The sequence below is a fragment of the Monodon monoceros genome, unplaced genomic scaffold (assembly GCF_005190385.1).
Source record: "Monodon monoceros isolate NGI ecotype Baffin Bay Population unplaced genomic scaffold, NGI_Narwhal_1 Super_Scaffold_3, whole genome shotgun sequence".
Taxonomy (NCBI): Eukaryota; Metazoa; Chordata; class Mammalia; order Artiodactyla; family Monodontidae; genus Monodon; species Monodon monoceros.
Genome location: NW_021703780.1, coordinates 21,235,237 through 21,253,639, shown reverse-complemented (window position 1 = coordinate 21,253,639; position 18,403 = coordinate 21,235,237). Strand labels below are relative to the sequence as shown.

Sequence of the window (18,403 nt, the reverse complement as noted above, 5' to 3'; positions counted from 1 at the left end):
AGGAGATTAAGCTTGAAGAATTCAGTCCCAGCACTGACTTATTCTTCCCTTGAAGTATGACTGTGAAGTAATAAGATTTTTAAACACAAGCCAGGATGCATACGCCCATTGCCTCCTTTCAGGCAGAGGGGTACATGGGGAGAATGCATATGAATGTCAACATCACTGTCACCATATATAGAAGAGTTTTGAAACTCTTGTTTTGGAACTAACCTTGAGGACAGGGGAACACACACATTTCTCTGAACATCTGTACAGATGCTAAGTCCTTACGCTTTGAGAGTGAGTTGGGATCAGCCACAGGCCATTCAGAGCCTGGCCGTAGAGGGTAATGCTGTTTTGTGTCCAAAATCAGGTGTGCCTATAAATTGATGAGACTAATTATTCTTGAGAGATTTAAAACAACTTTGAAGGTGATTTTTTTTAAATGGTTTCATAGTTACCCTAGGCTTGGCATTGTGCCAAATGCTGTCTCAGCTATTACAGTCGGCCCTCTGTGGAACTTCAGCCCTAGGTTGGTTGAATAAGCAGATGCAAAACCTGCAGATATGGAAGCCAACTGTATTTATTGTACTCCACTACACTACACGGGGGACTTGCGCATCTGTGCACTTTGATATCTGTCGGAGCTCCCTGAACCCATCCCCAGCAGATACTGAGGGATGACTGTATAATCCCCATTCCACAGGTGAAAAATGAGGGCTGAAACAAGGGAACCTCTTGGATTCCAAAGTGCCCACCCTTTGTTTGCTATGATACTCTCTTTCCTTCCATGACTACTTGGAGTCATTTTCTTATTCTTCTCAAAGAAAACTTTTCTGATACTAAAAGACCAAGAAAATGAAATGATAACATAATTAATATGAAACAGGTAAGTTTTTTCTCTAAGTAGAGAAGTTATCTGTAAATGAAAGGTTAATTTCAGTACTGACTAGCTGAGCCCTCACAGAGCAAAAGATTACAGCCCCAAATTTTGGATTGAAGTTTCTAAATATCAAGGATGTTTGTGTTGTAGGAAAGCAACTCCATAATTTATAAATACCTGCATGACACTTTTTTCTTTAATAGCATGAAGTGTAAATCTCTCTCATTCAAACTGATGAATGTGAAATGCCTCTTTCAGGGCAGTACTGAAGGATAACGCACCAAGAAAGGTAAACGTGAAGAGTAAAGGAATCAGTAAATGGTAAAAACAAAATAATTTGCTTAAGGAAAGTTATTCTAAGTTTCCTGTCTAGACACTTTTAATTCCTGTTTCAAGGTTACAGTCTCTCTCCTCCAAATAAACTCAACCATGATTTTAGATGATGGTCGTTTACTTTCTATGACGCCCATATAAACCTAATTTTAAAGTTAATCAGTGGAGAGCAGCTGTTTTATAATAAGTAATCTATTTATAAATATGAAAAAAATTTTCAACGTATTTCACATTTGCTCTTTGCTTCCATGGTTTGGGTAGACTATTGTACTTAGAGGTACCTGTAGGGGGCACTGAACTCATACAGTGCCCACATCTGAAACTCCCCAGTATTATACAACAGACATTTGACCTTTTAGGTCTGTCAGTCCCTCACCTTGAGTAAGCCACCCCTGTAGAAATGACTTCCCGAGATGATTATGGCATCAGGGTGAAGCTTCTTTCCCCCCAACCCACCACAGGTGGGGGCATTTATCTGATCATCAGTTTCTTTTTATTCATCATTAAGTGATGAATTCTTCCATGGTTTTGACTGGCATGATAATAAGAGTAAAGAAGGCTGTGTCTACTATGGCTAAATAGAGAATGAACAGAAGAAATTCACATATGCATAATTTTAAACTTCCAAGTTAGTGAACGCTTTTTTCCAAGAGCATTACATAAATTCTGAAGCAATGAATGATTTAAGGAGGAGTTAATACTCTAAGTGCCAAGCATTCTAAACAGAAAATACTGTAACTTCTAGTACCTTTATAGGAAAGAGGTTTACTGTATCATGGAGATGAGCAAAGTGAAACCTAGTTAAACTTGGACATCTAGCTTTAAGAAGAAAAATGTCATAAGACACCTTAATTTACAAAAATAATTTTGTGTTTCATTAATTTTTATGAGCAGCAATACAATGTGTGACTTAATAAACGTGGTCACCAGTACTGTGCTTCAAGCTGTAAGATGGTGGAACATGGCACTAAGGTAGTATTAACGGGTCCCCATCTCAGCAGTATCATTTTATCATATAATTCATAAATGAATGGCCAAAATGAAGTTGGAATTATCATCACAATAATGGTCAATCCTGCCATCAGAATTTGATCTGGATTCCTGCTTTATTAAGAAAAATTATAAAGGAAAAAGTCTACTAGCATTTGATGGATCCATATGAAACTGCCAATAGTCTGCCATTTTTTTCTTCCATTTGTGTAAAATATTTTTTTAACATCTTTATTGGAGCATAATTGCTTTACAATGGTGTGTTAGTTTCTGCTTTATAGCAAAGTGAATCAGCTATACATATACATATATCCCCATATCTCCTCCCTCTTGCATCTCCCTCCCACCCTCCCTATCCCACCCCTCTAGGTGGTCACAAAGCACCGAGCTGATCTCCCTGTGCTCTGTGGCTGCTTCCCACTAGCTATCTATTTTACATTTGGTAGTGTATATATGTCCATGCCACTCTCTCATTTCGTCCCAGCTTACCCTTCCCCCTCCCCGTGTCCTCAAGTCCATTCTCTACGTCTGAATCTTTATTCCTGTCCTGCCCCTAGATTCTTCAGAACCTTTTTTTTTTTAGATTCCATATATATGTGTTAGCATGTGGTATTTGTTTTTCTCTGACTTACTTCACTCTCTATGACAGACTCTAGGTCCACCCACCTCACTACAAATAACTCAATTTCGTTTATTTTTATGGCTGAGTAATATTCCATTGTATATGTCGATGGACACTCAGGTTTCTTCCATGTCCTGGCTATTGTAAATAGAGCTGCAATGAACATTGTGGTGCATGTCTCTTTTTGAATTATGGGTTTCTCAGGGTATATGCCCAGTAGTGGGATTGCTGGGTCATATGGTAGTTCTATTTTTAGTTTTTTAAGGAACCGCCATACTGTTCTCCATAGTTGTCTGCCATTTTTGACCCACAAAAATGTCAGTTTTATATGGTTCACCAAATGTAGCTGTCTCTGAAAGTTATTCTGAATAGGATCACAAAGGAGTTTAAAAAAGAAGCTCTGTGACAATCTAACACAGTGTTCTTTGGGCATATGGTACCTATCAACTTATTTGAGGAGAAAATGTCTAATTGTATGATATTCTAATAATTACTAGTATTAACAACAATCGGGAGAGCATACTTTGATTATGACTCTGCCATTAGTGAGCTGGATTATTTCAGCTTCTTTAGACCTCAGTTTCCTCATCAATAAGCATGAGAATCAGATGATCACTTATGTCCATTCCAGTTTTGATTACAGAATTAAATGAATGATGTTATATTGGTCGCAATCATGATCCTTAATCAGGATGGTAAAGCATATGGGTTATTGCTAATTCAGTATTTTGATCTAACAGCAATCAAGGTTATACCAACTTGCTTTTTTAATAGAATAACCCTTTCTATCCTCATTCATCTTATGCCTTCCCTCATAAGGAATTTTTATTATTGGCATGCCCTTAATATTAAGTGCTGGTAAACAAATAATTAATTCATATTACCAGAGCTAGTTTCTGTTTTACGGTCTGTCTTTATAAATGAAAGAGCATTAATTTGTACATGAAAATTTCACAATGCCAGGTTAGGTTTTTAGGATTTTCCCTTCCCCCCACTCCTCCCAACAAACAAAAAGACTAGTAAATCACACACAGTTGGCGTTCACCCCAGCTCAAAATTAATTAAAAAATCCTGCACTAACAATTTATATGGCTGATTTCAGACTTGTCAGTTTCTAGAATTTTCAGAGAGGTAAAGCATTAATCTTCAATATTTAGTGTTGGCTTACTGCTCAGCATTTTGTTAGTGGCTAAAGGAAACACAAAGCAAAGTAAGACACAAATACTGCCTTCCATAAAGCCACAACCCAGCTGGGAAAGCATACAGGAGCCAATTTAATAATTGTGCAAGGCACCACACGTGGTTCAGTGTCCAAATCCATGTCACTGTCATTAAGTACTAGACAATTAGAAAAAAATAAGACCACAAAGTGCTGAAGCAGTCAGGGAAGAAACGTACAGACAGATAAGCAACAATAGGGAACAACCTTTATAGGTACCGGACGATCTAAGCATCACATTTCAAAGAAGAGCTCTTTTAAACCTCATAACAACCTACTACGAGAGGCACTAATGTGGTTTCCTTTTTGCAAATGCAGAAATTGAGATGTAACGCTATCGAGTAATTTACCCAGGATTGCATAGCTAGTCATGGCCAAACTCAGATCAAACAGTAGGAATCTGATGCAGGTACAGAGGAGACAGCACCTGAACTAGATCCTCAAAGAGAGGGAGGCCTTGGGGAAAAAGAGGGACATGGCAGGAGTGGTCCAGAAAGAGAGAAGAGTGGGTATAAAGGCCCAAGAATAGGAATGAATAAACTTCCACCTCCAGCCCTGAGAAAAGACACCAAGTTTGACATGGTGGGTAAAGTCAGGCTGGATAGTTTGTACCCGGGTATTTTCTTACTAATCTCCACACAAACCAGAAGTTTCAACATAGCGAAAAAGTTCAGGTACCCTCTAAAATGTAGAAGCTTTTAGTCTCAATTCTTCTGTGTGTACTTTGATAGAAACTGCTTGTAGTTACTATAATTTTGAGAAGCATCTTAATTTTCCTGCTTTAAAATGAAGATATTAAAAAGCAAAATTAATGACAAAGATCTTCCCTTTCACACTCTCCAAATCCAAGTTAGGCTATACACATCTTGGCCCCTGCAAGGAAGGCTGTATGGTACAATTTTCCTGATGGTAAAGCTAGTTTAAGGCTTGATATCTCCAAGTTTCATCATAAAAGACTTAAGCAACTGGCAGGAAGAAGGGGAGAAAAAGAAAAGTCATTAAAAGCACATTTGACTGCTTTCTGAATGGTGTTCCGTGGCTGTTTGTAGATAGAACTCGCAATATACAGAACATCAGAAATTTCTATAAAGTGTGTTATTCTGCTCCTTGTATACCGTCTGGAATCACAGTATCACACTGTTTCCAGGAAAAAGACAAAGCAATTTTCAGGCTATTATCTATTCTAGTGCATCATCTAAAGGTGTTCTTACCTCACAGTTGCTGAGATCAAGAGAAACTCTCTTCAAGTTATGATTACAAGCCAGGCCCAATAACAGCGCTCTGAGGGGAGGAAACACACATACTTTAGATAAAAATTCCACTTGTTGCTCTAAAAATGTGTAAGCACACTGAACAAAACCCAGAGAAAGAAGAAGGCCTTTTCTGAATCATAGGTCAAGCACCAAGCAGCGTCTCACTTTTTAAAATGCCAACTGCATTTCCGCCCACCAAGAGTAGTGACAAAAATGACAGGGAAACGCTCTTCTGTTTGACACAGAGCAGGTCCCTCATAAATGCGAAACCCGACAGGGTTGCTAATTCCTAAGGAAATAAACCAACAGTGCTCCTAACTGCACACTGAAATTAAATTGTGTTCATCACAGATAAACTGCCCCCTGCATCTGCTTGAGAACACCTCTAATAATGTTTAGAATATTATTAGGCAATTGTTATTAGAATAGCAAAGTAAAGCCAGTTTTCCCTAAGGGTTATGTTAATGGGGGAAGGCAGGCTCTAGAGTATTCCAGGATGTGAAATCATATCTAGATGAGTTTGTTAAAGGACTTGCAGAGGTGGGATGGGTAAGGGTGTACAGCATGGAAGATAAGGTGCTAGTCTTGAGTTTGAGTGCAGGATCCTGCCTGTCTATCCAGCTACTAGCTGGTCACAGGATAAACACCATCACCACTCTGCAAAGGATTTTTCTTATCTGCTTATGGAAGAGACTGGACTCATCACGTGGATCTCACATGTAAGAGAATAAACTAACTCCACTTTTACAAGTCAGTCCTATAAAATCCAACACCACTGAACAGGCTTGAAACAAAAATTTCATACATGCACCCACATCCATTAATTACACCGAAAGGAAAAGAGACTCTCAACTAGGCCCTGTGAGGAGTACGAAGATGAGTATGAGAGGGTTGCCAATCTCAAGCAGAGGAAACAAATATGTGTGCAAATAACCATAATGCAAGGCAGACAGTTGTAAATACTAGAGAGTAGAACCAAGGCAACTGTCACCTGGGGGTGACTACCTGTTCTCAATGTTCCCAGGAAAGGCACCTCTACTAGCAGACTCCAAAAATACCCCAGGGGAAGGGGGAGGTGGGAAAGTAGGGAATTACTTCATGCCAAAGTCTCTGAGATTTTCCTCCATCCAGTGATTCTCTGGTCTCATCCACTGAGAGAGAATCCCCGAGGTGGGCAGAGCGCAAGAACTTGGCTGTTCCCAGCTGCGAAAACAACCCCTGTGGGTAAGAAGGTCGAGGGGACTGCGTGTCTCTTCGTTCCTTTAATCCAGTTCACTGTCCTCTCTTCTAAAACACTATCCTGTGAAAAAGGTTGGGCATGTCTCATCTGTGTGTGTGCCTCTGTTCAATTAATTATTCAAGCGTTTCTCTTTTCCTAAGAAGTGCCTTTTCGCCCTTTCTTTCTTGGGGGCAGTATTGAGCTGCTGAAAGCTATTGGTACTAAGAACCAAAAGGCCTGTCCTCAAGTCCTGATTCTGTTACTGGGCATTGGGTAGCCTGAAGGACATCACTTTTCCTCCCTGTGTCTCAGGTTCTCATCAGCAAAATGGGAGAGTCAGGACATTACCAAAGAGGTCCCTACATTTCTAAGTTTTCAGTTTCTAGGACTTAGCCACATATTTTAACACTGTATTTGTATAATGCTTAGATGGAGGGAAAACTCCTCCTACTATTCTGACGAGTAGGTTAAGGACAAGGAAATAAATGGTGTCCTTTAAGATACTTAACTACAGAAGGCCAATGATTAAGAGGTAATGACTCATGAGACAAATATAAATAACCCACAGAAACTGTCCCTAGTAAAACAAAACAGAACAACTACAACAAAGCATCGTAGGCTCTGGGGGAAAACTCCATCACAAGGTGTGTTGTTTATTTTAACCCAGAGCGAACTGCCTTCACATCGCCATCCTCTCGGTCCTCAATCATTAGCGCCAAACTGACTAACAGAAGAATTTTTTTGCTTGTTTGTTTCTGCTTTATAACAAAGTGAATCAGTTATACATATACATATGTTCCCATATCTCATCCCTCTTGCGTCTCCCTCCCTCCCACCCTCCCTATCCCACCCCTCCAGGCGGTCACAAAGCACTGAGCTGATCTCCCTGTGCCATGCGGCTGCTTCCCACTAGCTATCTACCTCACTTTGTCAGTGTATATATGTCCATGCCTCTCTCTCGCTTTGTCACAGCTCACCCTTCCCCCTCCCCATATCCTCAAGTCCATTCTCTAGTAGGTCTAACAGAAGAATTTGTATGTCATCTCCACGGCTCTGGCAGCGTCACCATGTTCTTAAAAAGCCCTGAAATACTTTAATGTGGACAGAAAGGAGTCTCCAAGGAAAAACACAATTATGAAATAAGCAATTACATCAAGAGAAGTTGCATTTCTTTAGCTTTCTCTCTTACGGCTACTGATCTCCCTTTAAGAAATGAGGGCCTCCCTCTGCCCCTCTTGGTGCTTGGGGATACAATGTGGGTTTAGGAACAGGATTGAGCCAGTGTCCGCTGGCTGACAGCAGTGGACTCTGCAATGTACCTCCCAGAGCCCCCTCAGCTGTCGGTTCTCTTTGGGGTCTGCCTCAGCCCAAGACAAGTGCCTCGCCCAAGGTCACATCTGCTTCTGGGGCAGCCTGTATCCAAGGACTGATCAACACAGGGGTATACAGGCCCAGCCTCGTCGCCCAGCTCAGGGACATTCTAGCAACAAAGCTCCCATCGGGTTGGCTGAGGTCTTCACTGTGATAGCCTCCGTTCAACTTGCCCTCTGTCCCATCCTGCTTTCTTCCTGCTCCCCCTCCACAGGTGGGATTGCAAGAGCACTTCCTAATAAACATCCTACATGCTAATCTCCATCTCTAACTTGGCTTCCCAGAAAGCCCAAGCTGCGATGGCAGTGAGTTTTCACAAATTACTTAGCTTCTCTGAGCTTCCATTTCCTCAGCTGTAAAATAGGGATAATGATACCTTCCCACGGCTGTTGTCAACACTGCACGTGACAGTTTGTGGGTAAGCAGCCAGTTGTGTGTCTAACTTAGGGCAGTGCTTGGCAAGTTCCTTTCCATCCTCACCCCCTCACAGGCAAACCCAAGCACCTCAGTTTTGTTATATCTTTTCAAATTATAGTATCACATTAAATGTACATCCAGAATTTTGTTTACAGAATCTTTGGCCATGAAGCCTTTTTCCTCATATTAAAATTTTTACTGAGCAAAACACAGACCTGAAGAGACTACGGGCATTTCACAGACATTGCGTATTTTTACAAATTGAAGGTTTACGGCAATTCACATGAAGCAAGTCTATTGGTGCCACTTTTACAACAGCATTTGCTCACTTCATGTCTCTGGGTCACATTTTGGTAATTCTCACAATATTTCAAACCCTCCACCAGCAAAAAGATTACGACTCGCTGATGGCTCAGATGACGGTTAGCACTGTTGAGCAATAAAGTGTTTTTTATTTAAGATATGTACATTTTTTTGGACATAATGCTATTGCACACTTAATAAACTACACTATAGTGTAAACATAACTTTTAAATGCACTGGGAAACCCCCAAATTCGTGTGACTCGCTTTATTGCAATATTCACTTTATTGCAGTGATCTGGAACCAAACCCACAACATCTCCGAGGTCTGCCAGTACTGATTTATTATTAAACATTAACAGAAATAACAACAGGTCACAAGATTTAACACTGACCTATAATAAAGTACAGTAAATCCAGTGTTGTTGTGGTGAGGATTATTCTATAAAATCAATTGTACTAATCAATGAAGAGCTACTCTATATTTTACAGGAACCAGCAACATTGAATTAGTATACCATGTGCCTATCACTAAAACTACTTTGAATATGCTAATCTCCCGCTGATGTGATGTGATAAAAGCAAGTCTGGTTTTGCTTTCTACTCAGTGCCTTCCTGGCATCTAGTCTGTTGTAAATGCTCAATAAATATCAGTTGAATGAATATGGTTAAATTATAATGGATCCCCTTTAGAATATTGATGCTGATAGCTTTATTAACATCCATACAAACAGTCTAATCATGTTTTTACAATTTGCAGCTGTTATATTTAGCGATTTCTATTACAAAGATTCAATTCTTCCTCTTTTTTTTTAAAAACAGGCCGCTATAACATCAGGATTTTTTTTTTTGCACAGGTGGATCAACTCTTCTTAAAGGCATCCATTGTTTTAGTCATATGGTACTTTGTAGAAAACTAATCAAGAATTTCACACCTCTCAAAAAGAAGAGAAAAGGCAATTTACAAATTAGATGATTAATTTTCTAGTAGAACGAATAGGAGACATTGATTTTAACATTTCGTACAAATTGCAAGGGAACAAATTGAATGCTGATTTACATGTCAGCTGAGGAAAGGAGAAATCTGTGCATACATGTGAACACACCTGACAACGTAGATATTCATAACCACCTGAAAATGTTCTTTTGACTCAGAATTAGATTCTATAGTCCTTTTGATTATTTCTGGCAATGGTGAAAAGAAATTCAAGGATAACAATTATTCTAAAAAGTTCAACTTTACCATGACACCTACACTAAGGATATTAACCCATAAGTTGCCTGCCAAGTAAAAAATACCAAACAAATAGATACCTAGGTAATTCAGAAAACAAAGCACCTAAAAATTGTTTCTGTTGCACACATGTGTATAGCCTTTGATTATTACTGTTAGTAGAAATATTGAGAATAGATTTTAAAATGCGCACAAAGAATATACCTAAAATGGACTGAACAGAGTTCAAAAGAAAGGTGATGGTACCCAGAAACACAACTTGTATAGATCAGTGACTACTGCCAATGTCACAAACCAAAGGAAGATTTTTTTTTCATAGAAGATGCAATAATATCAACAGCGTACAATGTACTCAGAAAGAATTTGACTTCCTTTGTGACCCAAAGTAAAAAGGCATTTTTATCTGCCTTGTCTGTCTTAGACGTACGTCTAAGGATTGTACGTCTTTTTCCCTTCCCTCAAGCACATTCCTAATAACAAATTGAACTTTAAAAAGCTCTGGAGAAAATGAATTCACCACTCACTTTAAGGGCTCAGGAGACAGTTTTGTGCCTGAAAGGTTGATTTGCATCAGAGCCAGAGAACTACTAAAAAACTGCTTGAAAGATGGGGGTACTTCTTTTCCTTTCCTGAAAAACAAAACATGAGAGTCTTACATGCAGTTAAACTTCCATCTCTGCACCCCACTTCCAAACTGGCACAATTATTCATCGGTAAATTCAAACACTGTGAAATAATCCATGAACTGGTTGTGTTTCAGTAGAAATTTAAAGGTAAAAAGAAACAAAATGTCTGAAAGTTAAATAAATTAATTCAGTGTACTTTTGAAAATTATGTAGGAGAGGTTAAGAAATGTCATTAAGTCTTTAAAACATTTTATTCCTATTCTTTGTAGCCAAAGAACTCATTGTGTTCCACCCCCTAGTTCTTCAGGAAACTCCATATTTGAATTTTTAAGAAATAAGTCAAAGAAGATACGTATTTCTCATCAATTTAAAGAGCCTTCCCACTGGGTGGCATCAGACTGTTAAGGATCACTACCTATGTTTGGCTATGTTTTCAGATGCAGCAGGTCTCAGACGCAACGGGATTGTGACCAGATGTCAAGTCTGATTGGCAAGAAGCCTGCATGACAAATATCCTACTCGGCTCTTATATCCACACCACAGATCTAATTATTTCAGGCCAAATATTAGAATAAAGACAAAACTCCAAAAAGAAATGCTTATAACCTCCAAATACGTCCCCTTGCTATTCCAGTGGGAAGTATATGAATCAAATCATACAACTCAATAAGAAGACAGAGTCAACACTATGAGGATTTAAGAAAAGATTCCAGAGTCAAAATTGGAATATGAATGCTTTGTCTGTTTTGTTCTATCTGACAGAATTGTTGGAAGGTCTGAGTAAGTACAGCACTTAGCCTGATGCATTGTAAACACTTATTCAATGAGAGTTATTCATATTCTGTGGAGGGAATCATAGACTCTCAGGGCAGAGGCCGTCCTAGGGGTCGAATTCAACCACAGAACATTCAACAATATTTTACGTACAGAGGTCTAGGAAACTTGTCAATATTTGAAAAAGGTTTTAAAACAGGACAATTTCAGGCTGAGAAGAAATACCTAAGCAACCAGAATATCTATTTAAGAGGATGAAAAATACACTTAAGAGGAAAGAGAATTCTGGTAGAATACATATTAGACGTTTCAAAACAACTCTGGTCCCCGACAGACGCTTGTATATCGTGTTCATTTTCTTTTTCTTTTTTTTTAATTGAATAATTGAAGTAAAGGTGAATTACAATGTTGTGTTAATTACTGTTGTATAGCGAAGTGACTCAGTTATACATATATATACATTCTTCTTCTGATGAGCAGACTTTGGCAGACTTCAGAAATGGGGTCTTGGTAACATGAATAAATTGAGGGTGGCTAGCAGCCAAAATCTCAGGAAAAACAAAAAAATTAACCTGCTTTGTATTCCCTGAAGTACAATGGGATGTGAGTGGAAGTGATGTGTGTGATTTCCAGAGACAAGTTTTACCATGATCCTTTCTCCTCTACTATGTGACTGTCAACGTGCTAGAAAGAGGCTGCTCTGCCTCCCAGAGTGATGTGGCTAACCCATAAGGCACATGTCGCAAAATTGCTGTTGCTGAAAGCTGTGGAGAGGGTGGTGGGTTGGGGGGATCATTTGTTACTGGAACAATCTGACCTATCCCGACTGCTACACTTATGAAATTATCTGTGAACCAAAGTATGAATAGCCTGGCTAACAATCCACAACTCAGTGTAAATGCAGCAATTTCTACATAATTACTAAGGGCTTTCTATGGTTATATCTAGGTAAGGCAGTGGGTACTAAACAGTTTAATCACAGCCTCTCATTTGGAAGACAAGGAAATTTGTTAGCACAATTCCAGCTCTATAAGCTTAATAGCTCTACTTAGGACCAGTCATCACAGAATTCACAGTAGTATGAATTCAAAAGAGCTGATTAGATGAAAATCCTTATCACCTATGATATCATTTCTAACCCAGTTCCTCAGTCTATTATAGCTCCACCAAAGCATGGCTTCATAAGCTGACTTCAAATACATGAGTGGTCTGGGTGGTCAAGTTAATACCCTCTAAGGCCTTTGAAATAAATTATCTTAGAAAACTCTCAACTTCTCCCACCATTTTATCTCCTACATTTTACTCTCTCTGATCTTATCCTATTGAGGTATATGTGGCATATTTTTGCTATCACAGACATTTACATACTGTAGAAGTAACGGACCAAGAATACTTTAAAATATAGAATAACTCACTATGAGGCATAATTGTAGAATAAAGCATGCTGAATTGTGAATTTTCCAAACAAGTGACTGTTATCCCTTTGAATATGTAAAGTTTTCAAAAAGTTAACCAATAAAAAAGGAGGTATTTCTAATATTAAGCCATTCTCCATGTTATTAAAGAGCATATAATGACTAAAATATTGTTTACGACTTGTGGTAATAATTACAAATGGTAAGTGTTGAACTGTATTAATACACTAGATGGTTCCAGAATTCCACAGTTACATAACCCATGTACTTTTCATAACTTTTCTGCATTCTGCCATTCTAAGTCGCTGCTGTGTGTGAATACTTTTGCTTCTAATCTACTGCCTGATTTTGCAAACAATTCTAAGTCGGGAAGGTAGAAGTGAGGTACTTAGGCGGGCCCTCCACTTCTACAAATCAGAATGCATGAGCTCTGGGGTGACGATTCTCTTTATCTCCCAGACACAGTTGATACTTAATTCAAAGTGTATTATTGAGAAACACCCACAAAGTTTCTAAAAGGGTCTTTACCATATTAAGAGAGAATGCCTGTCCACATATGAGAAATAGTACATTATTACATCGTTCATATAGGCAGTCTGGAGTTATTGATAATAACATTGTCCTGCAGGGAAAAAAGATATAATAAAAACTTGAACTTTCAAGGTCTAATATTCATAGATAATGATTTAGGACCATCCCCTTTCATGCACAACATTCACCATTTATCACTCTGTTTTCATCTCACTACAACTTTCTCTGAGAGAAAGACACTCCTAGATGAGAATGATAGCAGGAATAAATCCATACCGGTGAGAAAAGACAGTTCTGGAGAGATTGAGCACAGCTAAATACTGAAGGCAGCCACGGAGAAGAGCTCCACAGACCTGGGAAAGAAACAAGGCTCTCTTACTTTCAAATATTTCTAGGACTCGGAGAATATTTTATTGGGAAGAAAGCCCATTGTTTCCCATCTAAATATGGGACCCCCATATTTGAGACCCCCCCCCCGAGCAATATAAAAAGATATTACCATGTCCAGGGAACATTCTGTATTGGACAAATCCAGATGAGCAATGGCATTTGGCTGGGCCAAAAAACTGTACATGGACTTGAATAAAAAGCAAAAACCAAATATGTTAGGATCCAGAAACACACATGCACATACTCGCGCGTGCACACACGATGTTAAGTTAATATTTTAAAATCAAGTTGCCCAAATCCACTGAGGATCATCCTCTACTCTTCCCAAGAGAATGGCAGAATTTTCTGTCATTCCATTACCTTCCCTGAGAGCAAAATCCCAAAGAATATTTTAAAGTATGTTTAAGTTTAAAAAAGGCCAAATGGAGTCCTGGCTACCAAACCCCCATTTTGTTACACATGGCTCCGTTTTCCTGATTAGCTCCATTTTTATTACACAATTTGGAACAGTGCTAATTAATTTTAACTGCCGAGATTGAAATACCACCTGAATTGCAGCCACCCTATCAAAATGCTAATCACTTTTGAAAGTGTTTAAGGAGCCACTAATTTGAATTTGAACCACAGGATGGTGGTCTCGGGCTATACTCTCTTCAGTTCAAGAAAATAATTTTTCTATCCTTAGTTACTTCCAAAATCTAACAAGAAAGGGCCTGACAGCACTATTAGGCTTTTTTTTTTTTTTTCTTAATCTCACTTATAACTAAGACCCTCCAGTTTCTAGAGTGTCACAATGCCTAAACTATACCCTCATCCCCATGCAAGGCTATCAAAACAATAAAATGAACAACTCTGTTATTCTCTAATAGCCCTGTGTGAGTAGGTGGTGCCAGCATCCACCAATAGCCACCAAATCCCAGCTCCTGCCACCAGGCAAATAGCTGAATTCTGCTTTGCTTCACTGGATGCCACGAGATACTTGCAAAAACAAACAAGCTTACACTGAGAGGTCCTAGTCCTTGGCAAAGCCTCGTAAGTGTAGCAGCTTAGCTATAGATGCTTGAGAGAACTCCTCTTGACCAAGGAATTCAGAATAGCAAAAGACTGGCCTGTAAATATTTTAGAATAACCAGACATACAATGTACTGTATTATGAAAAGTTCTGATTCAGAAAAATAATCTTGTTCTGACTTAATGAAGATCTGATTCTCTGTCTTTGCCTGGCACTGTGAGTTTACTCCTGGCCACCAGCTGGGGAAGCTCTAATCACCCTCAAGTGGTGACAAGACCCAACCTGGCCAACACTTCTCCAGCAGTCCCTGCTAGGCTGCTCTCCTGGAAAGCACAGGGCCAGGTAAGCCCCTCCCTGCACCTGCTGAATGGCTCTCAGAACCTCAGCCTGTCGGGGCTACAAGCCCACTGTCACTCGGCTTCATCATTCCACTTGCCCTTCCCCAGAGGCAAGCTGGGACAGGACTCCTGGCTGGCTACTTTGCTGTCTTGGGTGACTGTCAATGCCCCTATGTTAGCAGCCTTCTTGTTTAATCTTCAGGCTCTTCTTTTACCTTTCTCTCTATTCTGCTAGTTTGTCACTGTAATGTTTTGGTGGTTTCACATCGGACTCCTTGTTTCATCTTGGGAGGGAGCAGATTTAGGAATCATCAGTGAAAGTGACAACTACAATTGGACAACACACTGAAAAAGTCATGGCACACCAGGAAGCAAGTACTAATATTATGTTAATGAGTTCAAGCGTAAGGGAGAGGAAAATAACTACGAAGAGGGCTGTGGCAACATTCCCTGTCTTACAGGGAAAGGAAAACAGAAGAGAAATGAGAATACATGTCACAGCGTTTTTCACTCCCTTAAAGCAATGGAATGTAAATTAAGGTCCTTTGAAGAGGTCCATGTGCTGTGGGTCCCACCCCATTGGTAAGGGAGCATTTCTTCTAAATTCTATCCTGTGACTAGAGGGGACTATTCACCCCATCTGGCAATGAGATCATACCTAATTCACTGTATCAATAAGATCTGCCAAACATTTATATTACTGATTCAGCTGCATGAAAAATCTTGTTATAGTTGAGGGGAAACTTTTTGCCTTCACACTCAAACGTTCAAGAGTGGCCCCAGCTGACTCCTAACCCTCCCCCTCTCTACTGTAATCATGGAATACGGGACTGAAGTTCATCCCAATATCCCCTTTCCATCACAAACTATGTTTTTAAAAAGCCACCAGTCTTCTTAACAATATTATTTAATGATGAAATAATTCATTTTATGTTTCCAATCTTTCTTATCAGGCAATTTTAACAGGTGCAATAATGTTTTGAAGTGGAGAAAAAAATTCCTTCAGAAAAAGTATTTCCAAAAAGAATTTAAACTTCAACAATCTTAAGTGAGGGGGGATAAAATCTCTAGAATAGGCTACATTTAGTAAAGGAAGGCTCTGGAACATTTCTCTAAAACTCTTCATAAGCTCATGACTAAATGATTTGAAGGTGTCATGATAAAGGGAGATGTGGGGAAATATGTTTCGAAATTATTCCAGGGTTAGTAAGTACAGCTTCTTTGAAGATGGCAGTAAGGAAAAGAAAACCTACCGAGAGGTCATCTCCGCGAAGGATGTTCCCTGAGAGGTCCAGATGGTTAAGAGTGGTGGCGGTCAACAGGTTGGCACTGAGTGACTGAGAAAGGCTATTCACCCCTGCAACATTGATGAGATCCAGGCTCAGTTTCCACTCCAGGAACCAAAAAAATGAGGTTTGTGAGTTTCTTTAAATGGTCTAGCAGCCCCATCAACTTGCAGGACTGAGGTTAACCATAAGCCCTGTCCCCAAAAGGCAGCTCTAGGATGGTCTTTTGACAGGAAGAACAGGTTAGTCACAGGCACGACCAACTCACCGAGTAGGAGAAAGAAACAGAATCAACTTCATTTTGCTCTACTTCTAATGATGTGGAGGGAAAGGATTTTACTTTGAAGTCTTAAAATGATGCAAGCAGTCTAACTGAGCATTTTCGTCCTTCTCTTAATCCTGCCAGGTGATTCTTGCCTTCATGTACAGTATTGAAAGCATGCAGATACAAATTCATATACTTTAGGCTACTGAAAGTACTTGGAAGTTAATACAGGAACGCACTGCTCTACTTAACATATTACACTCAAGGCAAAATTTAGATTGAAATGGACTTTACAAAGAGCTAATGACATGTACACAACGGAAGAAGCAATCAAAAGGAAAAACTGATAATTAACACTCTACACACTGTTTATATACATAACATAAATGGTTCAAGTTAAAGTCAACTGAAATAAACTGATAATACCAACTCAAAAAACAAAGAATGAACACATGAGGAGGGTAAGATTATTCTGTGCAGAGAGAGGTATGGTCTACTATCTGTGGGTAACAGGAATTGAAACAGGCCTGTTAGTCAGGAACTTGTGGTGGGTAGATTTTCATCAGGTCACTTCAAAATGGGAGCCCAGAAGAGGCTGGTCCCTCCCTGGGATTCAAAGAGGTCAATACACACGATTATCACGATGATTACTCTTCAGGTAACTGGGATATGGATACTGCAAAGCTCTTCATGTTTCTACTGAAAGTCCATGGTTCTAAATCGTATATTTTGGAAATACGGCTATTTCTAAGGTGGGTCTACTTTCATAAATCATTCTGTTTTTCTTGTTTTTCAGTAAAATTCTTCGTGAAAATCCCAGCCTATCTTAACCACCCGAAAGGGAAACAGGGAACGGGGTTTTTGCCTGCACATGGACAGAGCCTTCATCAGGATAAGGGGCGAGGGTCAGGCCAGAACTGGTCACGGCTGCAGGACCCAAGGAGGCACTCCAAGAAAAAAAAAAAAAGCTGAGGGTTACAAGTACTCTGCTCCACGTTTAGAATGTTTGGTGCATGGCACTCATGGAGGGATTACTACCTCATCCTTCAGCTTTGGAGAGTTACAGAGAACCAACTCCAGTGTGTGTCCAATAAAGGTTACTGAGCCATTTCTTGATGGTGAGTGTCCATTTGGGTTTGTAGAGAGAAGACTCAGAGGCAGAGAGGGGAAAATGTTTTACTTAAGTACATGGAAGAATTTCTTGGCCATCAACTCAACATTTATTAAGCGCTCATAACGTGTTTATCAAATGCTGGGGATTCGGGAGATACGTGTAAATAAGACCCATTCTTTGCCCTCAAAAAGTTCAAAGACCACCACGAAAGAAGCTAAATAAATTCCAGGATGAAAAGCCAGTGCTACACGAGGAGTATTTATTCAATACAACAAATCTTTATTTAAGGCCTACTGTATACCAGGCATGGGCTTCTGAGACCCAGGGGATACTCTTTTACCCTCTCAAAGCCAGTCCAGTGGGAGACCCAGACAGCTGAATAATCATAATCTAGCAACGTCAATACTATCAAAGAGGTAAGAGACAAGAGCTCTGCAGTGAAGGAGGCAGACATTTGAATAACTGTGTTAGATAAAAGGAACTTGCAATGGCCCATAGAAAAGGTTAACTTCTGGAGGCAACTTCTATGATTGCTTAAATGACCAGCTTCCTTCAGTTTGCCCTGTTATTGGTAATATCAATGTATTTTGAAATGGAATAATCGAGTCCAAAACCTGTGGAAAATATCAGACTCTCATCAAGAAAATCATTTTTTAAATTATGTCCCTAGTGGGGTATAACAAAACTCAATAAATAAATTCTGAAATTAGATGGTGAAATTAGCCTTGACAGCAAAACGCTCCTTGCCAAGCGTGGGCGCTTGGCAGTTGGCCAACATTTGAATAGAACTGGGAAACAATCATGTTATCATGACCAGCTTCAAGCTA

At 39.5% G+C, this 18,403-nt stretch overlaps 1 protein-coding gene across 7 annotated transcripts in view; it reads right to left on the bottom strand.

The window, feature by feature from the left end:
* CARMIL1 (capping protein regulator and myosin 1 linker 1) overlaps nucleotides 1-18,403 on the bottom strand; it is a 435,866-nt gene that overhangs the window by 107,222 nt on the left and 310,241 nt on the right. For all 7 annotated transcript variants that reach the window (XM_029242717.1, XM_029242718.1, XM_029242719.1 and 4 more), the window contains 5 exons: nucleotides 16,165-16,268; nucleotides 13,671-13,748; nucleotides 13,448-13,524; nucleotides 10,350-10,454; nucleotides 5,241-5,310 (listed from right to left, as the gene is read on the bottom strand). In XM_029242717.1, the coding sequence (XP_029098550.1) occupies nucleotides 5,241-5,310; nucleotides 10,350-10,454; nucleotides 13,448-13,524; nucleotides 13,671-13,748; nucleotides 16,165-16,268 (434 nt within the window). The remainder of the gene's footprint in view (nucleotides 1-5,240; nucleotides 5,311-10,349; nucleotides 10,455-13,447; nucleotides 13,525-13,670; nucleotides 13,749-16,164; nucleotides 16,269-18,403) is intronic.